Source organism: Dendrobates tinctorius, unplaced genomic scaffold (assembly GCF_039654945.1).
Source record: "Dendrobates tinctorius isolate UK_male_01 unplaced genomic scaffold, ASM3965494v1 ptg000075l, whole genome shotgun sequence".
Lineage (NCBI taxonomy): Eukaryota > Metazoa > Chordata > Amphibia > Anura > Dendrobatidae > Dendrobates > Dendrobates tinctorius.
In genome coordinates, this window is record NW_027361743.1 from 35,793,454 (window position 1) to 35,812,995 (window position 19,542).

Below are 19,542 nucleotides of genomic sequence, written 5' to 3' on the forward strand. Positions count from 1 at the left end.
GAGCACTGTTTAGAGGTCATTAATCAGTATTACGCCTGTAAACTATGGACCGTATTTTGCGCCGGTTAGGCCAGGGTCACACTAACCGACGCAAAATACAGTCAGTATTTTACATGTGTAATACGGATGAATGACCCCTAAACAGTGCTCCGTATGTCATCCGTAACCAAGGTGTGGTCGCGTATTTTGCGCATGTCAGCATCCGTATGGCGAGATTTTCTCGCCGGCTTGCAAAATGGACATATAATGGAGCCCTATGACAGGGTTTCTAACAGAAACCAAAGAATAGATATAGACAAATAGAATGCATATATATATATATATGTATTCTTTGTGTATATATCTATTCTTTCATTTCTTTATTAAACCTGTCAGTGTGAGTTTACTGTATCGCGCACTGAATTGCCGGCTTTGCTAAAAGACACCTGGTGCGTATTTCTCGCAAGTCACATGGGTGGTCCGTGTGTAATCCGTATTTTTTGCGCACCCATAGACTTGCATTGGCGTATTACGGCCGTAGAACGCTGACAATCGCAGCATGCTGCGATTGGCACGGAGCGTAGAATACGGATGAGAAATATACGCCTGGTGCGAGGGACCCCATAGAGAATCATTGGTCCGTGTCTAATGCGTGCTTTTAGCGCCTCTCACTAGGCCGTATTCCTCGCCAGTGTGACCCCGGCCGTACACATACGCTAGATTTGCTTTGCAGGCCTGAGGTAATTACGCGCCAGTGACCTCTCATAACGGCGGAGCCTTCCCCGCACTGCTTTTCTGTCAGTTGCCTCTCATTTTCCTATATCGTCTCACTCCCCGCCCTCACACTGTCTCTGCTGTACTCTGGCGCGCGCTGCCATAGCGACCCGTCCCAGCCAATCACGTTCCGGCGCGCAGTGGCTGACGCACTTCCGGTGCCTTCGGGATGACACATTTCCGGTGCGACCATCATTCATCGCAGGTACCACGTTATCGGCCGCCATCACTACTTTTCTTCGCAGACAGCGCTGCCTTCTTCCCGGTACCTACCGGACATCAGGTACTTTGGCCCCTGGTTAGGTTCGTAGTTCGGGCATTGTTATTCTCTGTCGGTCCTTCTCCATACATTTAGTTGCCATGCTTTTATGGTTTTCTTTCTCTTATGTACTTTTTTTTTACCATTTTCTCCTTCCTATCCTGATACTTCATGTGCAATTCAAGAGAATGGGCTATAAGCTGCGGTATTAAACAATGTGCAGGGCTCCACCCCGTGTGTCACTTAAAGGGGTTGTCACCTTGCAATGTTCAGCCATGGCTGCAGACCGGTTATACCATGTATACTCCCCTTCCCCTGGTCCATCAGCGATTCTCCTCCACTGCAGTGCTAACGTCATGTCACCACCAGCAGCAGTCAGTCAGTTGGTGAGTTCTGCCTGTGTAGACACAATGCTTCCTTCAGAGCCGAACAGCTCACTGATTAGCTGTTGACATGACGTCAGCACTACAGCTATGCCCATTACCGGGGGGATCGGTAGAGACTCCCACAGTTTATTTTTATTTTAACAATCTTCAGCTGGGTCAGGACTTTGTCTTTAAAGTGGACAACCCCTTTAAATTAAGTCTGTTACCCCCCCCAATGCACTAATTGTATCACTTATAAAGGTGTATAAAATCATATGTTTAATATAGATTTTAGTGGTTTAGTTCCCAGCAAAAAGATCTAATAAGCTAATAAAGGGGCTTCAGTGCACAGTTACCCCACGCCCAATTTGCATGCTGAGCACTGTCATGTCTTGATTTAAAGAAATCTGTCACCAGGTTTTAGCTATGTAATCTGGGAGCAACATAATGTAGGACTAGAAACCCTGATTACAGTGATGTCACTTACTGGGCTGGGTTTTGCAGTTTCCATACAATCAGTGTTTTTTCAGTAGGAGATTATCACTGTGGGACAACTTGGCACGTGCAGGGTAGTCCATCACACTCCCAGCACGGATTAGTAGCTCTGTACAATGTACCCAGAAAGCTGTGCTGCGTTCGGGGTTATACACAAATCAAAAACCGTGTTCTGCCCATTCTGCAACAGAGAAAACTGTGAGTCTATCATACCTGCTGCAAACCAGTAATCTAAGTGACACATAGCTGGAATTGGGGTCTTTGTCCCTACCTCATCTTGCTCTCCGGTTACATAGAAAAACTTGCTGACAGATTCCCGTTAATAAGAACGAAATCAGAGCTGTGGCTGCAGACATTGCTGACTCCTATGTGAGCACGACTGGGCTCCTGTGTTATCCGTGCAGAGCCGCTGAATGTGTTCTGGTGGCACTCTGAGTGCTCTCAATCAGGATATCAGAGTGCCCAGGGTGTAATTGTGCTTTGAGCACTTGGCCATTCTAAGGGGACATCAAACCCATCCCACTTGCGTATGTAATAGTTTTCTTTTTCTTGCAACTAAACCACTGAAATATATATACTACATGTATGATTTTTTTTTTTTATGGTGGATACATTCCTTACATTCCTCTATTAGTGGTTTAATTTGGGGTACTTCCCTTTAAGGTGCATTTATGCCATCTGACTTTGTATTAATAGACCACTGATTGGTAAATATTTTGGTGCAGGCTGGCTGCACTTCAGATACAAACTTAACTAATTAGGATAAGTAATGGATAGGTGTCTTATAAACGCCTCTCCATTAGTAATCCATAGGCTTGATGTCGCCTGACAATACAAAGGTGACATCAACCCCTCAAATATGAACACCACTTTCCAACGCTAAAGGGCAAGTGGGAAGGGCCAGGCAAAGCGCCATAATTGGCGCATCTAATATGTGCGCCCTTTCTGGGCGGTCGCGGGCTGCTATTTTTAAGCTGGAGGGGGGGAGCCTAGCCCTTTATCAATAGCCCCTTACCAGCCTGAGAGTTCCAGCTTTAGCAGGGCTGGTTTTCAAAAAATGGGGGGGGAACCTACAATGTTTGTTTTTTTTTCAATTTATTTACTTAAAAAAACCAGCGTGGGGGACTCCTCTATTCTTGATAACTAGCCTTCCTGAAGCTGACAGCTTAGGGTTGCAGCCCCCAGCTGTGAGTTTTGCTTAGCCAGTTATAGAAGATAGAGGGGAACCCATGCCAGATTTTTTTTTCTAATTCTTTATAGAGCAGGAGCTGCTGATGAATACTCTCATTAGCCGCTGCTGCTGTCATTGTTATCACTTGAATATAACTGTCCTCAGTCTCCCCTGCTCTCATTCTCGATGTCAGAGCATGTTCAGCACCCGGGGCCAGGGAACAGTGCTTACTGTGGCGCTTTTTCCCTGGTGCCAGTGCATGTCACACGGATGACATGCATGTGTGTTCTCCGTGTGCATGTGTGCGGGACGTTTTGCTGCCCGTGCTGACGGTAAAAAACTGACATGTCAGCATATTTTGCCTATGGACACACGGTCTGTGGAAACAGTAACATGTGCACAGACCCATTCACTTAAATGGGTCTACGTGTGTCAGTGTCTCCAGTGCATGTCACCACATGTCCCGGAGACAGACGTGTGAAAGTGCGAGTATACGCTGCTCATACAGACAACAATGAATTTCTCCCCTGAGATTGAGCCTTCAACCGGATTTGTGCCCTATTCTTTTTCCTCTGTGTGCAGTAGACATTAGCTGCTGTGCGATGTAAAGCTGGCCTTAGAGAACACCATTTTTGATATGGTCTTATATCTATACAGACCATAGAGACCCTTTGAAAAGCATCAGGGTTCAGTTTTTAGTGCAAAGTGTTGGTCTAAAGTCTGCAGATTTTAAGGGGAACCCGGCACCATGAAAATGCAGTCTGAAGTGCAGGCATCATGTTATAGAGCAGTGGGAGCAAAGTAGATTGATATATAAGAGAGAGGGGATTATGAGCGCACCATGCCATGCTGTCTAATGCTGGAAATCTGTGTGTCGGGTGAAGTTCAGCCAAAGATTAAAAAAGAGGAAAGTAATCAGCAAATCCATCTAACAATGCATACAATTTATAACAAGCTTTATTGGAGATTCATTAAAAACATGGAGTCCAAGACTATAGATACCTGATGCGTTTCTGGCTTCCGAAGCGCACTAAATCATAGGATGACTTAGAAACATAGTATGGATATCTAAGGTTCTGTAATGCCCTGCGCATGAGGAAAGAGACATAGCCAATCAGGAGAACTGTACTACATTTCTGATTGGAAGTATTTGCTAATATTATTATACCTACTTCATATTGTGGGATAGGATCTTGGAGATGGGAATATCCACTTAAAGTGTAGCTGTCAGTTTTAATTTTTATTTCATAAATAAATAATACACATGAAAATCGGTATCTTTGTAATATAGCAGAGAAATCTGATTTTCTTTCTCTTCCCGAACTGATCATTCTCAGTTCTGGGGTAAAATCTGTATTCAGTGAAGTCAGACTTTCCCATCATTGAGCTAGGAGATGGCAGCTGAGATTCTATGTCTCTAGCTTCTCCCTCCTTCCGTCTACGTAGAATCTCAGCAGTAGCAGCTGCTATCTCATATCTCAGTAATGGGAAAGTCTGTCTTCACTGAATACAGATTTTTACCCCAGAACCGAGAATTTGGATAATGACTGATCAGTTCTGACAGAGAAAGAAGCAGATTTATCAGTTAAGATATATTACAAAGTTTCTTATTTTCAGCTGAACGATTCATTTATGATATAAAAATTAAAACGCTGATTACTCTTTATCCCCTTGCTGACATTGGGGTAATAGTACACAGAATTCGGACTCCCCCCTATTTGGTGCGGGCTCCGGCCCTGAGCCCGCACCTTTCTTGACACATTTCAGCTGATATATACAGCTGACATGTGGCCACAACAGCTGTGGGTGGAATCGCGATCCGCCTGCGGCTGTTATCGAGTTAAATGCCACTGTCAAACTCTGACAGCCGCATTTATCTCACGTTTACCGTTATGTGCGTCACTAATCCTGCCCATCGGTGACCCTGTCACATGATCGCGGGTTACCGATGAGTCGGCATGACAACCAGAGGTCTCCAGCAGACATGTATGGTTGTCATAGTTGGATTGCTAAGAGTGCTGCCCTGTGGTCGGCACTCATAGCAAGTGAGCATTTCTTCTACACACAGGCAATCTGATCATCGCCTGTGTGTAGCAGAGGAGATCAAATTAGTGCAGCTTCTATAAAGCATGCAAAAAGTAAAAAAAAAAAAAAAAAAAAAAAAATTTAAAAAAATATACCGTAAGTTCAAATCACCCCCATTCAAAATAAAAAAAAATTCAACATACACATACTTGGTGTCGCCGCGTTCAGAATCACCTGATCCAATATATAAAAAAAATGTAAAGAGAAAAAAATTAAAAACATCAGAATTAGGTTTTTTTTGGTCTCCACTATATTGCAATAAAATGCAATAAGGGGTGATCAAAATATTGTATCTAAGCCAAAATGGTATCAATAAAAACATCAGCTCGGTGCACGAAAAATAAGCCCTAACATCACCCACATATCCCAATAAATGGAGACGCTACAGGTGTCAGAAAATGGCACTTTTTTAAAAAAATGTTACCGAACTTTGAATTTTTTTTTTCACCACTTAAATGAAAAAGAACCTAGACATGTTTGGTGTCTATGGACTCATAATGACCTGGAGAATCATAACGGCAGGTCAGTTTTAGCATTTAGCGAACTTGGTTATAAAAAAAACCCTCTGGAATTGCACTTTGTTTTTGCAATTTCACCACACTTGGGTATCTTCCTGTTTTCCAGTACACAGTATGTTAAAACCCGTGGTGTCATTCAAAAGTACAAGTCGTCCCGCAAAAAACAAGACCTCATATGGCCATGTTGACTGAAAAATAAAAGTCATGGCTCTGGGAAGCAGGGGAGTAAAAACGAAAATACCCCTGGTCATGAAGGGATTAAATCTCTGATCTCACATTCCCGTGAGTGTTATCTTGCTGTCGTTCTGCCGGACGGGAGAAGTGTGAAGCTATGTATGAAGCTATGTAAGTCGGGTCTTGTGTAAGTTGCAGCTGTCGTATCGTGAACCTTCGCACATATTAATAGTTTCGGATGGTGAAATGCACATCTAAACTGCTGGTGTAAAGTTACCTCCTCACAGCAGCAAAGGCTCCAGGAGCTCTCAGTGCTGCTTGTATCTCTCAGATTTGCTGTTCCATATATGTAGTAGTTGTCATTTCTATGGTTCTATTTTGTCGTAATAGTTATATTGTCGTTCATTCTTAGTGCCTTTAAGGCTTGGTTCACATTCGAGGCGGATGTCTAAACTGAAATCTACAGCATGCGGATGATATTAAGTTAACTCGCCCCCTTTACTGTTGATGTAAAATACTGCTGAGCAAAATTTTACCCTTAAATTCAAGGACAAACGCTTCACAATGCTAGATTTACTGCTTTTCTTATGTGGGAATAAAACGACCAGGCATGTTGAATTCCAACATACTCGACTCTTCTTTTCTCTGGTATCGGCTATCTGGGGGGAGTCCTGGCCCTCACATGTAGATTACATTATTGGTTTCTCCCACCAAGATTATCTAGTTTATCTGATATTCGTTATATGCAGGGGTCGGCAAATCTGCAGCACTCCTGCTATTGTAAAACTACAACTCCTAACATCCCCCCCGACAGCCTGTGCCTGTGAGAATTGATGGAAGTTGTCATTTCATGTGGCATGGTGAAGGTTTCGGACCCCTCATGTGGACCTTTAAGGGGACCCTGTCAGCACAGAATGACTGTTCAAACCAAGTACAGACGCTTGGTGTATCATGACGGGGCGAATCCTTTACATGCACCCTCCCACCTTCTTGTCTTCCCTCTATCTCCACCCCCCCTTCGTTGATTGACAGCTCTGGCTTCATAGGGTCAGCTAAGGGTGGAGATAAGTGGAAACCAAGCAGGGGGTGTCATTCTGTGCTGACAGTCCCTTTCAAAGGATTTGCCAACCCCTTTTCAAACCACAGTAGCCACAAATGCAATCAGCTTTAGGGTGCGCTCACACTCGCTGATCATGGCAGTCAGTTTGTCTACATATAAGCTTACTTGCCACTTAATGGCCTGTTTAGACTGGCCGACTGCAGTGCACATCCCATGTGAACAGAACGATTGTTAATACGTAGAATATTTTTTTTTCTCGGCAGCACACGTGCTGTTTATATTGGCCAATGTGCTGCCGGTAATTATAAAATAAATGTTCTGATAATCCACATTCTTGAGCAATGTAAATGCACGTAATATTTTAGATGGTGACCGGTAATGTCCTAAACATTTAGACAAAGTATCTGTACCTTTGTCGTCAGCTATGTGCCTTTCCCATTGTATGAACATGATGTTAATAACCTGTTCCACTCGCTTGTCTTTCAGAGTTCTGACATGTCCTATATGGTGCTGGCAGGTTACATGTGCTATGACAAAATTTAGCCAATGGGTCACCACAATGGCTTCCAAGACTCCAGGATCTACAATGTCATTGGTTGGACAAGAGTCATTTTTAGATAAGCCCTCACTTCAAGTGGTGGGGTACTTGGGAAAAGTCAGTGAAACGTTTAATTTTTTTTGTTTTGTTTTTCTGCGCATATGTTTAATGTTCAATTTTTTTTTCTTCTTATCCACGGAAATCTTTAAAAAAGAAAGTAAAAGGCGAAAGATAACCACATACAATGTTACGATTGGTGGCTCCAGTTTGTTACAGTTCTGATATTAATGGTGACAGCTTGACAGCTGTGTAAATGTATCTAAAAAACATTGGTTCTCTGTACGAGTGTTTATTTGTGAATATACCGAGCTTTTAGTGTGAGCAGATTAGTAATTTACTCTTGCTAAGGTTATATTCACACCCGTATAATACATGTGCAAATCATGACCAGATTGTGCGTCTCATCAGCAGAAATAACGACACCATGGGTCCTTACACTGCTGTGACTTTGGTTAATCTTTTGCACTGTCAGATTGGGATTGTTGTATTACTGTGATGTGAATTTGGTTTAAAGCTCCCCATATACATTACACAACAGTCTCCTTAGCCCACCAATATCAGTGAGCTTGTCCGAGCGGTCTCCTGACTCTCCCGGCTATTGGATGATCTTCTTGTGCCTCGGGAGATAATCCGTCACCAGAGGAGTCTGTCAGTGGTGGTCTCATAGAGGACACAGGGGTACTTGGCCGTGTATGGTGCAGACTGGAGAGAGCGCTGTCAGCCGAACAATGACTCAGACGACAGTTGTCTAATGTGTATGACACGTAACACAAAAGAGAAAACCATTGCAGAGCTGCTACCTGTCGGCATCGGTCTACAAACAGCTATTTCAAATGTTTAACACTGTTATTTAGCAACAGACAATGCAGAGTGAAGCATTGCTGACCTGTTACATTACCCACTTTATCTAGCATTGATCCCCCGATGATTAACGCCGGTTTTAGTTTACTTTCCAGTGGCAATGATGTCTGTTCATTCATATGACGGCTGACTCCAGTGATTAGCTGCAGTGGTCATATGCTTAATATTAGATGCATTGCCGCTGAGGCCAGCAGTTCGCTGTATACGTCTGTCACATGGATGAACGGCATGTCACTTCTACATTAAAGTAAACAACCACCAATGGGCTCCACCAAAGCTTTTGCTCTGGAGAATCTGGGAATTTACAAGCTACGCAATGTTTAATTTTGTATTTCATAACATTTCCCGCTGCCAGAATAAAGTGTTATTTCTGCTTTATTTCCATATCAGGAGGTGCGCGGGGCTGGTGCTGTCATGTGTACTTATACTATTGGTTCTAAGTGATGGGTAGCTGCAAAAGTGGTCCCAGATAATGGATTCCCTCACCAAAAAAATGTGAGCCTTTGTTAAAGGGGTTGTCCGGGCTTTTCACATAATCTCAGTGCATATCTGGGCTGCAGAATGTTGACAATAAGTAATTTACCTTCTGTGGCCATTTTGCAGCGTTTGCTAGATATCATCTCTTGCTTGTAAGAAAAACGTCCAGGGGGGGGGGGTGTTCTGGCATTGAAATGAGAACTGGTCATTTCCTCCTCAATAGTTTCACTTTCCATAGATCACTGTTCAGCCTGTGTCTGGGGGAGGAGCAGCTGCTCTCTGCACTGAGGCTGCTAGAGGTGGAGGATTTGTTACTGTGTGAGGAGGGATGGGCTTGTTCATGTGGTCGGCAAGGGCCTGTTGCTATGGAGGGTGGGGTTGTTGCTATAGAGGGCAGGTTTTTAGTAGAGTAGGAGGAAACTACCAGTTCTCATTTAAATGCCAGAACACACCCCCTTGGCCGTTTTTCTTACAAGCAAGAGATGATATCTTGGAAACCATGCAAACTGGCCGCAGAAGGTAAATTGCTTATTGTCAGCATTCTGCAGCCCAGAGATTATGTGAAAAGCCTGGACAACCCCTTTAAAGGGGTTGTCCACCACTCACACAGTAGCATCTCAATTGCTATATTCTCCTGTGTAAAAGAATCGGCCTATACTTGCCTATGGTGCCAGAGCCTTTCCTGCAACACCAGCGCATGCTCTCGCTTTATTTTTAAATTAAATCATTTTTATTGAAAAACTATAAATAGAACTTTTCCATCTTTTGAATAGCATAATTCCATAGTATAAAGCATAGCCAAAGTAACTCAACTTCAATCTTTCACTCACTTCAGTCCAAAGTTCGGTTAGAGTTCCATAACTTTACCTGAACCCCATCGAAATCAATGAGAACCTGGCTTTTGAACTGGAATCTTAGTATCGCGCTCGCTCCTTTTTATTTCATGCTCGTTCCTTCTCTTCTGACAAAACTGACACCCAGTAGATCTGGAAGCTGCTGCTGCTCTGACCACCTCCGAATGTCACTTATGTCCAGAGGAAGTGAGAGTGAAGCGGCAGCTGACTGGCTGCAGGGCTCACATGACCTCACATCACATCAGGCACTAACATTGCAAGAATGACACCAGAAGGAAGTATCGACAGTTATTTTTTCACAATGGAATATATGAATTGAGAAGAAGTTGTCTGAGTAGTGGACAATCCCTTTAAGTCTTGCAGATTTTTATGTACACACTGAGCTCACCCAAGGCATAATTGGGTGTATTGCATATTTGGCTTAGTTGTCCAGATCACACGTATCACCCGCCACAGAAATTAATGTTTTGGGTTTTTTTTTCCCTAAGGCATTATTCGCACATCAGTACTTTGCATCAGTTCTTTAGATAGAGAAATTATATTAGATTCTCTCCTGTTCTGTGGATTGCTACCATTCCATGTTATGGTTTATCAATACTGATCAAAAATGCTGGCGTGTGAATAAGCCTTTATACAGATAACTGCACCTTGTAGCTCCACCTAATAATTTTAGATTGGCCATAATTCACAAGGATGTTTACACGTTATCTGATGATTATGATGTTGGGGAGACTTATCAAGAAGAGTTTAGAGGAAGATTGGAGCAATAGCAGACACCACGGTGGTAAAACCAGAAGGTGGCGGACTCTTTGTCGTAATAAATCATGCTCTTTTTCTTCCAGTGTTGCTAAATCTCCTCCTTGACCTCTAACACCGGCAATGCTGTGTGGTTCTGATCACTTACAGAAGGGTTATCCATTTTCATATTTGTTTTATGTTGCATATATAGGGTTTTTCTATGATACCACTGTTTGAAATTATGTCAGAGCAAAACAAAAATGTATTCTGTGAAATGTATGTCTGCATTGATTGAAACTTACACATTTCTTGTCCACTCCAGACCTCTCTTAACATCAACTCTCTGCATGATGAATGGTGCCCGGTGTGCAAGACCAAGGGCCAAACACAAGCCCTCAAGACATACCGCATCAATCTCAGTCAGTCAATATTTCTCTGTACTAACCCTCAGGTATGTCTCCTTTATCTTTTGGTGATAAGGTGTTTAGAGTTTGGGGTGTCTAAATTTTTATCAAATACGCCGTTAACTTTTTTCCTTTTTTTTTTCTTTTTTTTTTTTCTTTTTAGTGTATTTACCCATTGGGATATACTCCCTTGGATAACATAATTGCAAATACTGCTGACCTTAAGAAGACTGACAGCCCCAGAAAACATAAAAAGCGCAACAGCTCGAATTTGTTCCCAACCCCACTCATAGGCGAGAAAAGAGCAAAAATTGATTTGCCTATCTCTGGTGACTGTCTCTCTGTTCAGGATAAGATCTGTAACACAGCACTTGACTCTCCACCACTGGAATGGGAAATGTGTTCTCCAACAAGATTACAGCATGATCAGAAGGAAGGCACCGATCCTCCTATGCAAAATGGCTCGGGAACTACTAACCCTTTAAGTAGTTCAGGTTTGTGGGATAAGTCTGGCATTCCAGTACTACCTACGGATTCTTTTAGTAGACATGCACTTGATCAACCTGATGTGTTGCCTGCAGTAGAAAATGGACATCGAGAAGTATTAAAGAATGGACAGCTAGAAGATAATACATTAAATAATACTTCTCTCCATCTTCCACTGGAGCCTGACCTAAGAGCAAACAAAGTGGTGAATACAGAGGAAAAGGTAAAGACTGATACTTTAAATAAAGATCATAAACTGAGTGGTCCAGGCTTCAGCTCAGACAGTATGTCCTCCTGTGTCTCTCCACTTACAGAGCAGAACAGGGCGCAAGAATGCCAAATAAAAGAAATTTCCTCCAAGAAGACGCCCATTCCTCCATGCTGTATTAGCATGTTTAATCTCGAATCTGAGTTGCCACTGGCATGTAATGAACAACCTACAGAATATTTTGAGAAAATGGATGATTTAAGTGATAAAGGAGATGTGGTTTCTGTCCTACCTCGGGACACTCCTATAGATATAAGTGGAAATGCCGTCTTCTCTGAATTGCTGCATGAAGAGTCTGACCAACAAATTAATTTAAGCTCATTGTTGGCCATATCGCATCTGATGTGTCCAGAGGATGGTGTGCAAGATGACAGTTTTGGAATTGCAAATTTATCAGAGTCTCTCGAGTTAGTACAGGAAAGTTGTGAAAAGACAGAAGATCGATCAGATGGACTACAAGAGTGTCCAGAAGAAAGTCGTCATTTGTGCAAGCCAGTGTCCTCTCCGTTGTCGGCGGACAGTGAGAAAAGTCAGCCTACCATCACATCGAATGAGTTCGAGAAGCGACTGCCAGAAAGTTTGTCTAAAGACCAGTCCGATACAGCCCCTCCAGAAGCAGACAGATCTATGGTAACCACAGAAAATTCATCACTACCAATTCCTAATTTGTCACTGCTGCAAGAGTTGGTTCAACAGTGCCAAACAACTTATTCTGAAGAAAACCGTGCCTCTAATTTTTTACAAGATGTTGTGCCCGAGAGTGAAGTAGAAGAGAACTCTTTGAAGAACATGTGTGATAGCCATTCAACGTCTGCCCCTTCTGTAGAAGACCAGGTCTCTGCTGAGGCTGCAGTGATATCCTCACTGGGAAATCAGTTGTCCAAGATACTTGATACAACTCAACCATGTCAAGACCGTGACATGGCATCTCCAATTGTCTCTTTACCAGATCATGGGCCTGTTTGTCATCCAGATAAGGGTTCCTTAGAGAAAGTGTGTGAAGTTCATGGCCCTTCAGCGTCTATAAAAGATGACGATCATAAACACACAGATGTTAACTCTCAGAACAAAATGTCATTGCTCAAGCCGCAAATTTTATTAAAGGATTTCATGACGTGTCATTGTGAAAAGAGTGTACCATCTCCGAGTTTGCAGGAGGACTCTTGTGACAGTCCTCCTTCACCTATTTCTGTGGCGGTAGATCATTCCTATGCCAAACATCCGATGACCGAAGTGCAGGTCTTGTTACGGGACTTCTTGAAGTGTCACTGTGGAAATACACTGACGCTGGACAAAATTTCTACATCTGAGGTTTGCAGTACCATGTGTGGGGCAAGGACAGTTACTGACCAAGAGATGGTATCGGCACAGTCAGACAGTCCTGAGGATTGTACTGCAGTTGCTACTGTTAATAATACAGCAGCCGTCCTGCCACCTGATTGTGAATTACTGACATCCAAGAAGCAGCAAACGTTTTCTGAAAATGCAGTTTTACCTGACCTATTACTGGACATTCAGTCCAAGCACCGAATTGAAGAATCTATGTCCACGGCCCCCAGTCCGGCGTACGATGCTACCAAGTCAGATACGTGGCAGGATGGAAAAGTCAAGGTGCACAACAGTGCAATGGAAATATTAAAAGACATTATTCAAGATGGCAGCAAAGCATCCGATACTTTGGAAACATCATTAAACAGTGATGGAGTGACGGCTGAAGATAGCGATGACGACATGGAAGCAGAAAGTGAGGGTGCAGCACAAGGTGATAAAGTGCCGACGGCTAAAAAATTAAAACCTGAACAAAGAATGCTACAATGGAAGAACAAGCATAACTTGTGCTGGTTAGATTGCATATTATCATCCTTGGTCCATTCAGAAACTCTCAATAATTTTGTTGCCGGGGACTATTATACCAGCAAGGAGTCACTGATTCCCGATCTCTTCATGAGATATAATGAAGCCACTGGAATGTTTCTAGAGGGTCTTGCGCTGAAGAAGAAATGGAAAGCAGGTGGGTGAAGTGGTGTAAACGTTGGCGAGATGTGCAAATTCCGACTCCCTCATAAACATGTAGTCTCAGAATGACTGAGCGTGCATGATTATTCTAGTGGTAGATGTTACTTATGACTAATATTGCAGTGCTTGCATTTCAACTTGTGCATTGAATAGATTGTGGTTGGTGGATTAAAAAAATTGACTTGGCCTTCAAGGTAAGTCATATACTGCAAATGATTTAGTAAATACTTCAACACTTTCACACAGTACAACCTTCAAAGGCCTATGAATTTATCATCTGTGCTCTTAGTCCTTCTACATGCGCCATGTTAAAGAAACCCTCCTCCTGTCAAAGTTTTTATCCTGTTAATATATTGCAGTCATTATATGACACTGTGTACTTACAATTGCTCATTTTGCCTTTCTACCCAGTAAATTCTTGTTTTCCATTAGGTCTATGTAGAAACAAAGTCTCTTGCCCCTGCAGAATCATTCCTCTCCAACTCCTAACCCAGCTGCTCCCTCCTCCTGCCTGGGACTTTTGCAGTGATGACTGCTGTGGGGAAAATTGACCTCCTGTTTCTATATAGAGATACGAAGGATTCTGCTAATCCATTTTTAATGACGTGATTTGCTAGACCTAATGGAAAACAGAAGAATTAGCTGGGTAGAAAGGAAATGAGCAATTGTAAGTGTGCAGTGCTGTATAATATGATGACTGCAATTTATTAAGAGGATAAAAATTTTAATTTGCATGCTTCTTTAAGTAATACTGCATATTTTACAGTAAAATCACATTACTACAAAATATGTCCTTATTTAAAAAAGAACAAAGCCTCTCTGCTGTACCTGCAAGAATACACACATGCACTCAGGCCTCATACAGTATATACACTCCATGCATACATGGAAGTAAATCACATATGCATTCATTCAAAGCTGGAGTGGTGGCTGTAATTTGCCAATGGAGGCCTGGATTTGGAGTTGCACCCAAAATTAAAGTGGGATGTAATGTCCTTAAAACAAGTCAAAATGGTGCTCAATATTGTGTGTGGCCTCCATGTGCCTGTATGACCTCCCTACTGTACAACGCCTGGGCATGCTCCTGATGAGGCTGCGGATGGTCTCCTGAGGGATCTCCTCCCAGACCTAGACTAAAGCATCTGCCAACTCCTGGACAGTTTGTTGTGCAACGTGACGTTGGTGGATGGAGCGAGACATGATGTCCCAGATGTGCTCAGTCGGATTCAGGTCTGGGCAACGGGCGGACCAGTCCATAGCTTCAATGCCTTCGTCTTGCAGTAACTGCTGACACACTCCAGCCTCATGAGGTCTGGCATTGTCCTGCATTAGGAGGAACCCAGGGCCAACCGCACCAGCATATGGTCTCACAAGGGTTCTGAGGATCTTATCTCGGTACCTAATGGCAGTCAGGCTACCTCTGGCGAGCACATTGAGGGCTGTGCGGCCCTCCAAAGAAATGCCACCCCACACCATTCCTGACCCACTGCCAAACCGGTTATGCTGAAGGATGTTGCAGGCAGCAATTCGCTCTCCACGGCGTCTCCAGACTCTGTCACGTCTGTCACATGTTCTCAGTGTGAATTTCCTTTCATCTGTGAAGAGCACAGGGCGCCAGTGGCGAATTTGCCAAACCTGGTATTCTGTGGCAAATGCCAAGCGTCCTGCACGGTGTTGGGCTGTGAGCACAACCCCTATCTGGACGTTGGGCCCTCAGGCCATCCTCATGGAGTCAGTTTCTAACCGTTTGTGCAGACACATGCACATTTCTGGCCTGCTGGAGGTCATTTTGCAGGGCTCTGGCAGTGCTCCTCCTGTTCCTCCTTGCACAAAGTCGGAGGTAGCTGTCCTGCTCCTGGGTTGTTGCCCTCCTACGGCTCCCTCCATGTCTCCTGGTGTACTGGCCTGTCTCCTTGTAGCGCCTCTGGACACTACGCTGACAGACACAGCAAGCCTTCTTGCCACAGCTCGCATTGATGTGCCATCGTGGATGAGCTGCACTACCTGAACCACTTGTGTGGGTTCTAGAGTCTGTCTCATGCTACCAGGAGTGTGAAAGCACATCCAACATTCAAAAGTGACCAAAACATCAGCCAGAAAGCATTGGTACTGAGATGTGGTCTGTGGTCCCCACCTGCAGAACCACTCCTTTGAGGGTGTCTTGATAATTGCCAATAATTTCCATCTGTTGTCTATTCCATTTGCACAACAGCATGTGAAATGGATTGTCAATCGGTGTTGCTTCCTGCGTGGACAGTTTGATTTGACAGAAGTTTGATTTACCTGGAGCTATTTTCTGTTTAATTGTTCCCTTTATTTACCTCCGAACTCTGGACATACCTGTTTCCTCTGTGTTGCACGGACCAAGACTGGGAACAAGTCCAACAATGTAGAAATCAAGGCAGAAAAGTCCAGCAAGTGGAAACTTCAGGTATAATAAAATCCAAGAATTTTTATTGCAGAAAATTTAAAAAATCCAGAGTTCAGTAACAAGATGCAGACATAATGCTGAACAGACGATGCGTTTTGGCGGTAACAACTGCCGCCTTCTTCACGGTCTCAAACTGCTTCTGGAATACTCCATCATTCTTAAGTAGAAAAAACATTTCTTAACCTCATAATCAAGAAGTAGTAACAGGTGTGGATAACATCCTTCAATGTTAACTCTATAGCTTCCGGAAACAAGTAGAGAAAAAAAGCATCAGTGTGAACAGTACCTGCCCTAACAAAGTTATCTGACCAGGATAAAGAGATAATAATTAAAAACACACATTATTACATTAATACAACGGTGTTATATAATGAAAACATTATGACTGAGATATAATAGCACTACTTGGAAAAACATATCAGAAATTATTTATAATGTATTGCTAGATCCATTCTATTAATGAATCCATGTGGTAACCTTGTATCTAAAAGAAACATCCATTTGCTTTCTCTTGTAAGAATTTTTTGGTGATAATTCCCCCCTCTTTCTGTTTTTTTAACAATTAAATAGATAACATTGGCGGTGTTACAATTAATATATGAAACAATATCAAAAGTCTTATTATTGTGCATAGACATAAATGTTTTAGATTTTTTTGGCATGCTTGCAACATTTGCACACATTAGCTCCACACCCATAGAAACCTTTGGTTTTTAACCAGTTGGTATCCTGTGAGATAAGAGACAAGGGATCCCTGAAAAGGCTAGAAGATAAAAGTGAACTTAAGGGGGTTTTACACATAGCGATATCGCTAGCGATATCACTATGTGTGATACTTACCTCCGACCGGCTCCCCCGCTGTCCATCGCTGATCGCGCGAGAATGTCCGGCTCCATTTCTCGTCGTCAGCTTCCTGCTGTGACGACGAGCGACGTGTGGAGGCGGGCGGGAGGACGTCAGGATCACTGTGTGTGAAAGGTGAGTATCGTGCGCTGCGTCGCTGCTGCATCGCTGTGAGGTCTTCCTGTGTGACGGCTCACTAGCGATCATTTAGCGATGCACCAGCAATCCTGACCGGGTCGGATCGCTGGTGCATCGCTAAATGTAAAAGGGCCTTTAGAGTGGGGGCACGTTTAGCAACAAACAAAATAGATCACTAGCTACCAGTGTTTTTAAGATTGACACAGATTGGGCAGATATTTCTTAATAATCGCAACAATATTATGATACTGGGGACTAAAAGATGTAGTGAAAGTAACTTTATTTGAACCATTACCAATATTATTGCATTTTGTCTTTTTATTTTTAGAGTACAACAAATGGGCTCTATCCATATTATCTACCATTTCTTTTGCTCTTTCCATATAATAACTGGGATAACCTCGTTCACTTAATCTGGTGCAGGCTAAATCCGCTTCTTTTTTTATAGATGGATTCTTGTGTGCTATTTCTTTTTAGCCGAATCAGTTCCCCAAGAGGAATGTTTTTAATATTATGTTTGGGATGATTGGAATTAGCCGTTAGAATACTATTACAATACGTATTTTTTCTGTATGGTGAAATATTAATCTTTGTGATCAAATCACCTGTTAGTCAAGTCCAGAAAACTGGCCGAAAAATTATGTACTGAGCTGGTAAATTTAAGATTGTAGTCATTAGTATCTAGATAGTTGAAAAAATCACTAATAAAAGTATCTCCCAAAACATTTTTATCCCAAATAAACACCAAATCATCAATATATCTTCCTAGCCAAACAATACCATCTTTGTAAGGGTTAGCATCACAAAACATAAAATTTTCCTCCCATGTAGCCATGACTATATTAGCAAGGGACGGGGAAAAGCGTGCTCCCGTGCTAGGGCCCTGTGTTTGTAAGAAAAATCTATTGTTAAATGAAAAATAGTTGTGTTCAAGGAGAAACTCTATTGCAGAAATAATAAAATTTTGAATGTTTATATCATATGAGCTGTACCAATGTAAATAGTACCTAATGCATCTCAAAGCTATATGATGTGGGATAAGTCCCCCCCCCCCCCATCACATAACAACCAAACATACGTAATTCTTCTGCCACTGTATTTTCTCCAAGACTCCAACAACATCCCTGGAATCCCCAAGAAAACTAGGTGTAAATGGGAATAGAGGTTTCAAAAAATGATTCACCCTTTCTCCAAGCCTTTCACTAAAGGAACCTATACCAGAGACTATAGGTACCTATACCAGAGACTATAGGTCTCATAGGTGGAGGAAAAATGTCCTTATGAACCTTGGGAAGTGAGTGATAATAAACTGGAATAATGGGATTCTCTACATACAGATACTTCATAATTTTGTTTGTAATGGCACTTGTTCCTAGCCCTTCATGTAACAAGACATTCATTTTTTTTTTATTGAAATCTGATGTAGGATCCTGTCTCAACTCAAAATAAGTACGTCAAAAGGATCAGAAAACCTCTTTCTGATGCAGTTAATTTGCCACCAGCAGGAGCCGCTGTAGTTTCCCGACATTTTTCACAAATACATGGGGGTGATGTCAAGGGTTTTTCTTTTATAGGTATTGAACAGGTTAAAAAAACAAAGAGGAGGGAATTATCACAAAAAAATTCTTGCAAGAGAAAGCAAATGGGTGTTTCTTTTAGATACAAGGTTACCGCATGGATTCAATAATAGAATGGATCTAGCAATACATTATAAATAATTTCTGATATGTTTTTCCAAGTAGTGCTATTATATTATAATGTTTTCATTATATAACACCGTTGTATTAATGTAATAATGTGTGTTTTTAATTATCTCTTTATCCTGGTCAGATAACTTTGTTAGGGCAGGTACTGTTCACACTGATGCTTTTTTTCTCTACTTGTTTCCGGAAGCTATAGAGTTAACATTGAAGGATGTTATCCACACCTGTTACTACTTCTTGATTTATGAGGTTAAGAAATGTTTTTTCTACTTAATGTTAGAGTATTCCAGAAGCAGTTTGAGACCGTGAAGAAAGCGGCAGTTGTTACCCCCGAAACGCGTAGTCTGTTCAGCATTATATAGAAAGAACACAGTGAGCACAACTCAAGATGGTGCTAAGGTTAGGTTCCCAAACCGTTAAAGCAACAAATATGAACCTAGCACTCAACTTAAAGGTATTTGTAAGGTGGTTAATTGTAGGTGGACACCGCATCTGGAGGCACGTTTGCCCCTCTCCTATATACTGACAAGCTCATTACCTTAGATTCAAAGGTGGAACTTTTATGGATTAAGCGTGCGCTACCAGACCATCACTCCTCATCAGTTGTGTGTTTCATATATTTATTGCCCAACGCATTTCGAGGTAAAAAACCTCTTCCTCAGGGGATGACATGTCATCCCCTGAGGAAGAGGTTTTTTACCTCGAAACGCGTTGGGCAATAAATATATGAAACACACAACTGATGAGGAGTGATGGTCTGGTAGCGCACGCTTAATCCATAAAAGTTCCACCTTTGAATCTGAAGATTTTATGGCCACGGCGTGGTCATTTGGATGTGCAGCAGG

The 19,542-nt window shown here is 42.4% G+C and overlaps 1 protein-coding gene across 3 annotated transcripts in view; it reads left to right on the forward strand.

Annotated features, from left to right (window-relative positions):
- The window catches only part of USPL1 (ubiquitin specific peptidase like 1), a 116,333-nt gene that overhangs the window by 77,097 nt on the left and 19,694 nt on the right, over positions 1-19,542 (forward strand). The window contains exons 1-4 of one of the 3 annotated variants that reach the window (XM_073583168.1): positions 901-1,036; positions 7,367-7,535; positions 10,731-10,859; positions 10,976-13,577. In XM_073583168.1, coding sequence (XP_073439269.1) covers positions 7,410-7,535; positions 10,731-10,859; positions 10,976-13,577 — 2,857 coding nt within the window. In that variant the 5' untranslated portion in view covers positions 901-1,036; positions 7,367-7,409. Of the gene's footprint in view, positions 1-900; positions 1,037-7,366; positions 7,536-10,730; positions 10,860-10,975; positions 13,578-19,542 lie in introns of those variants that run through there. The other 2 variants (XM_073583167.1, XM_073583169.1) reach the window with 2 other exon arrangements.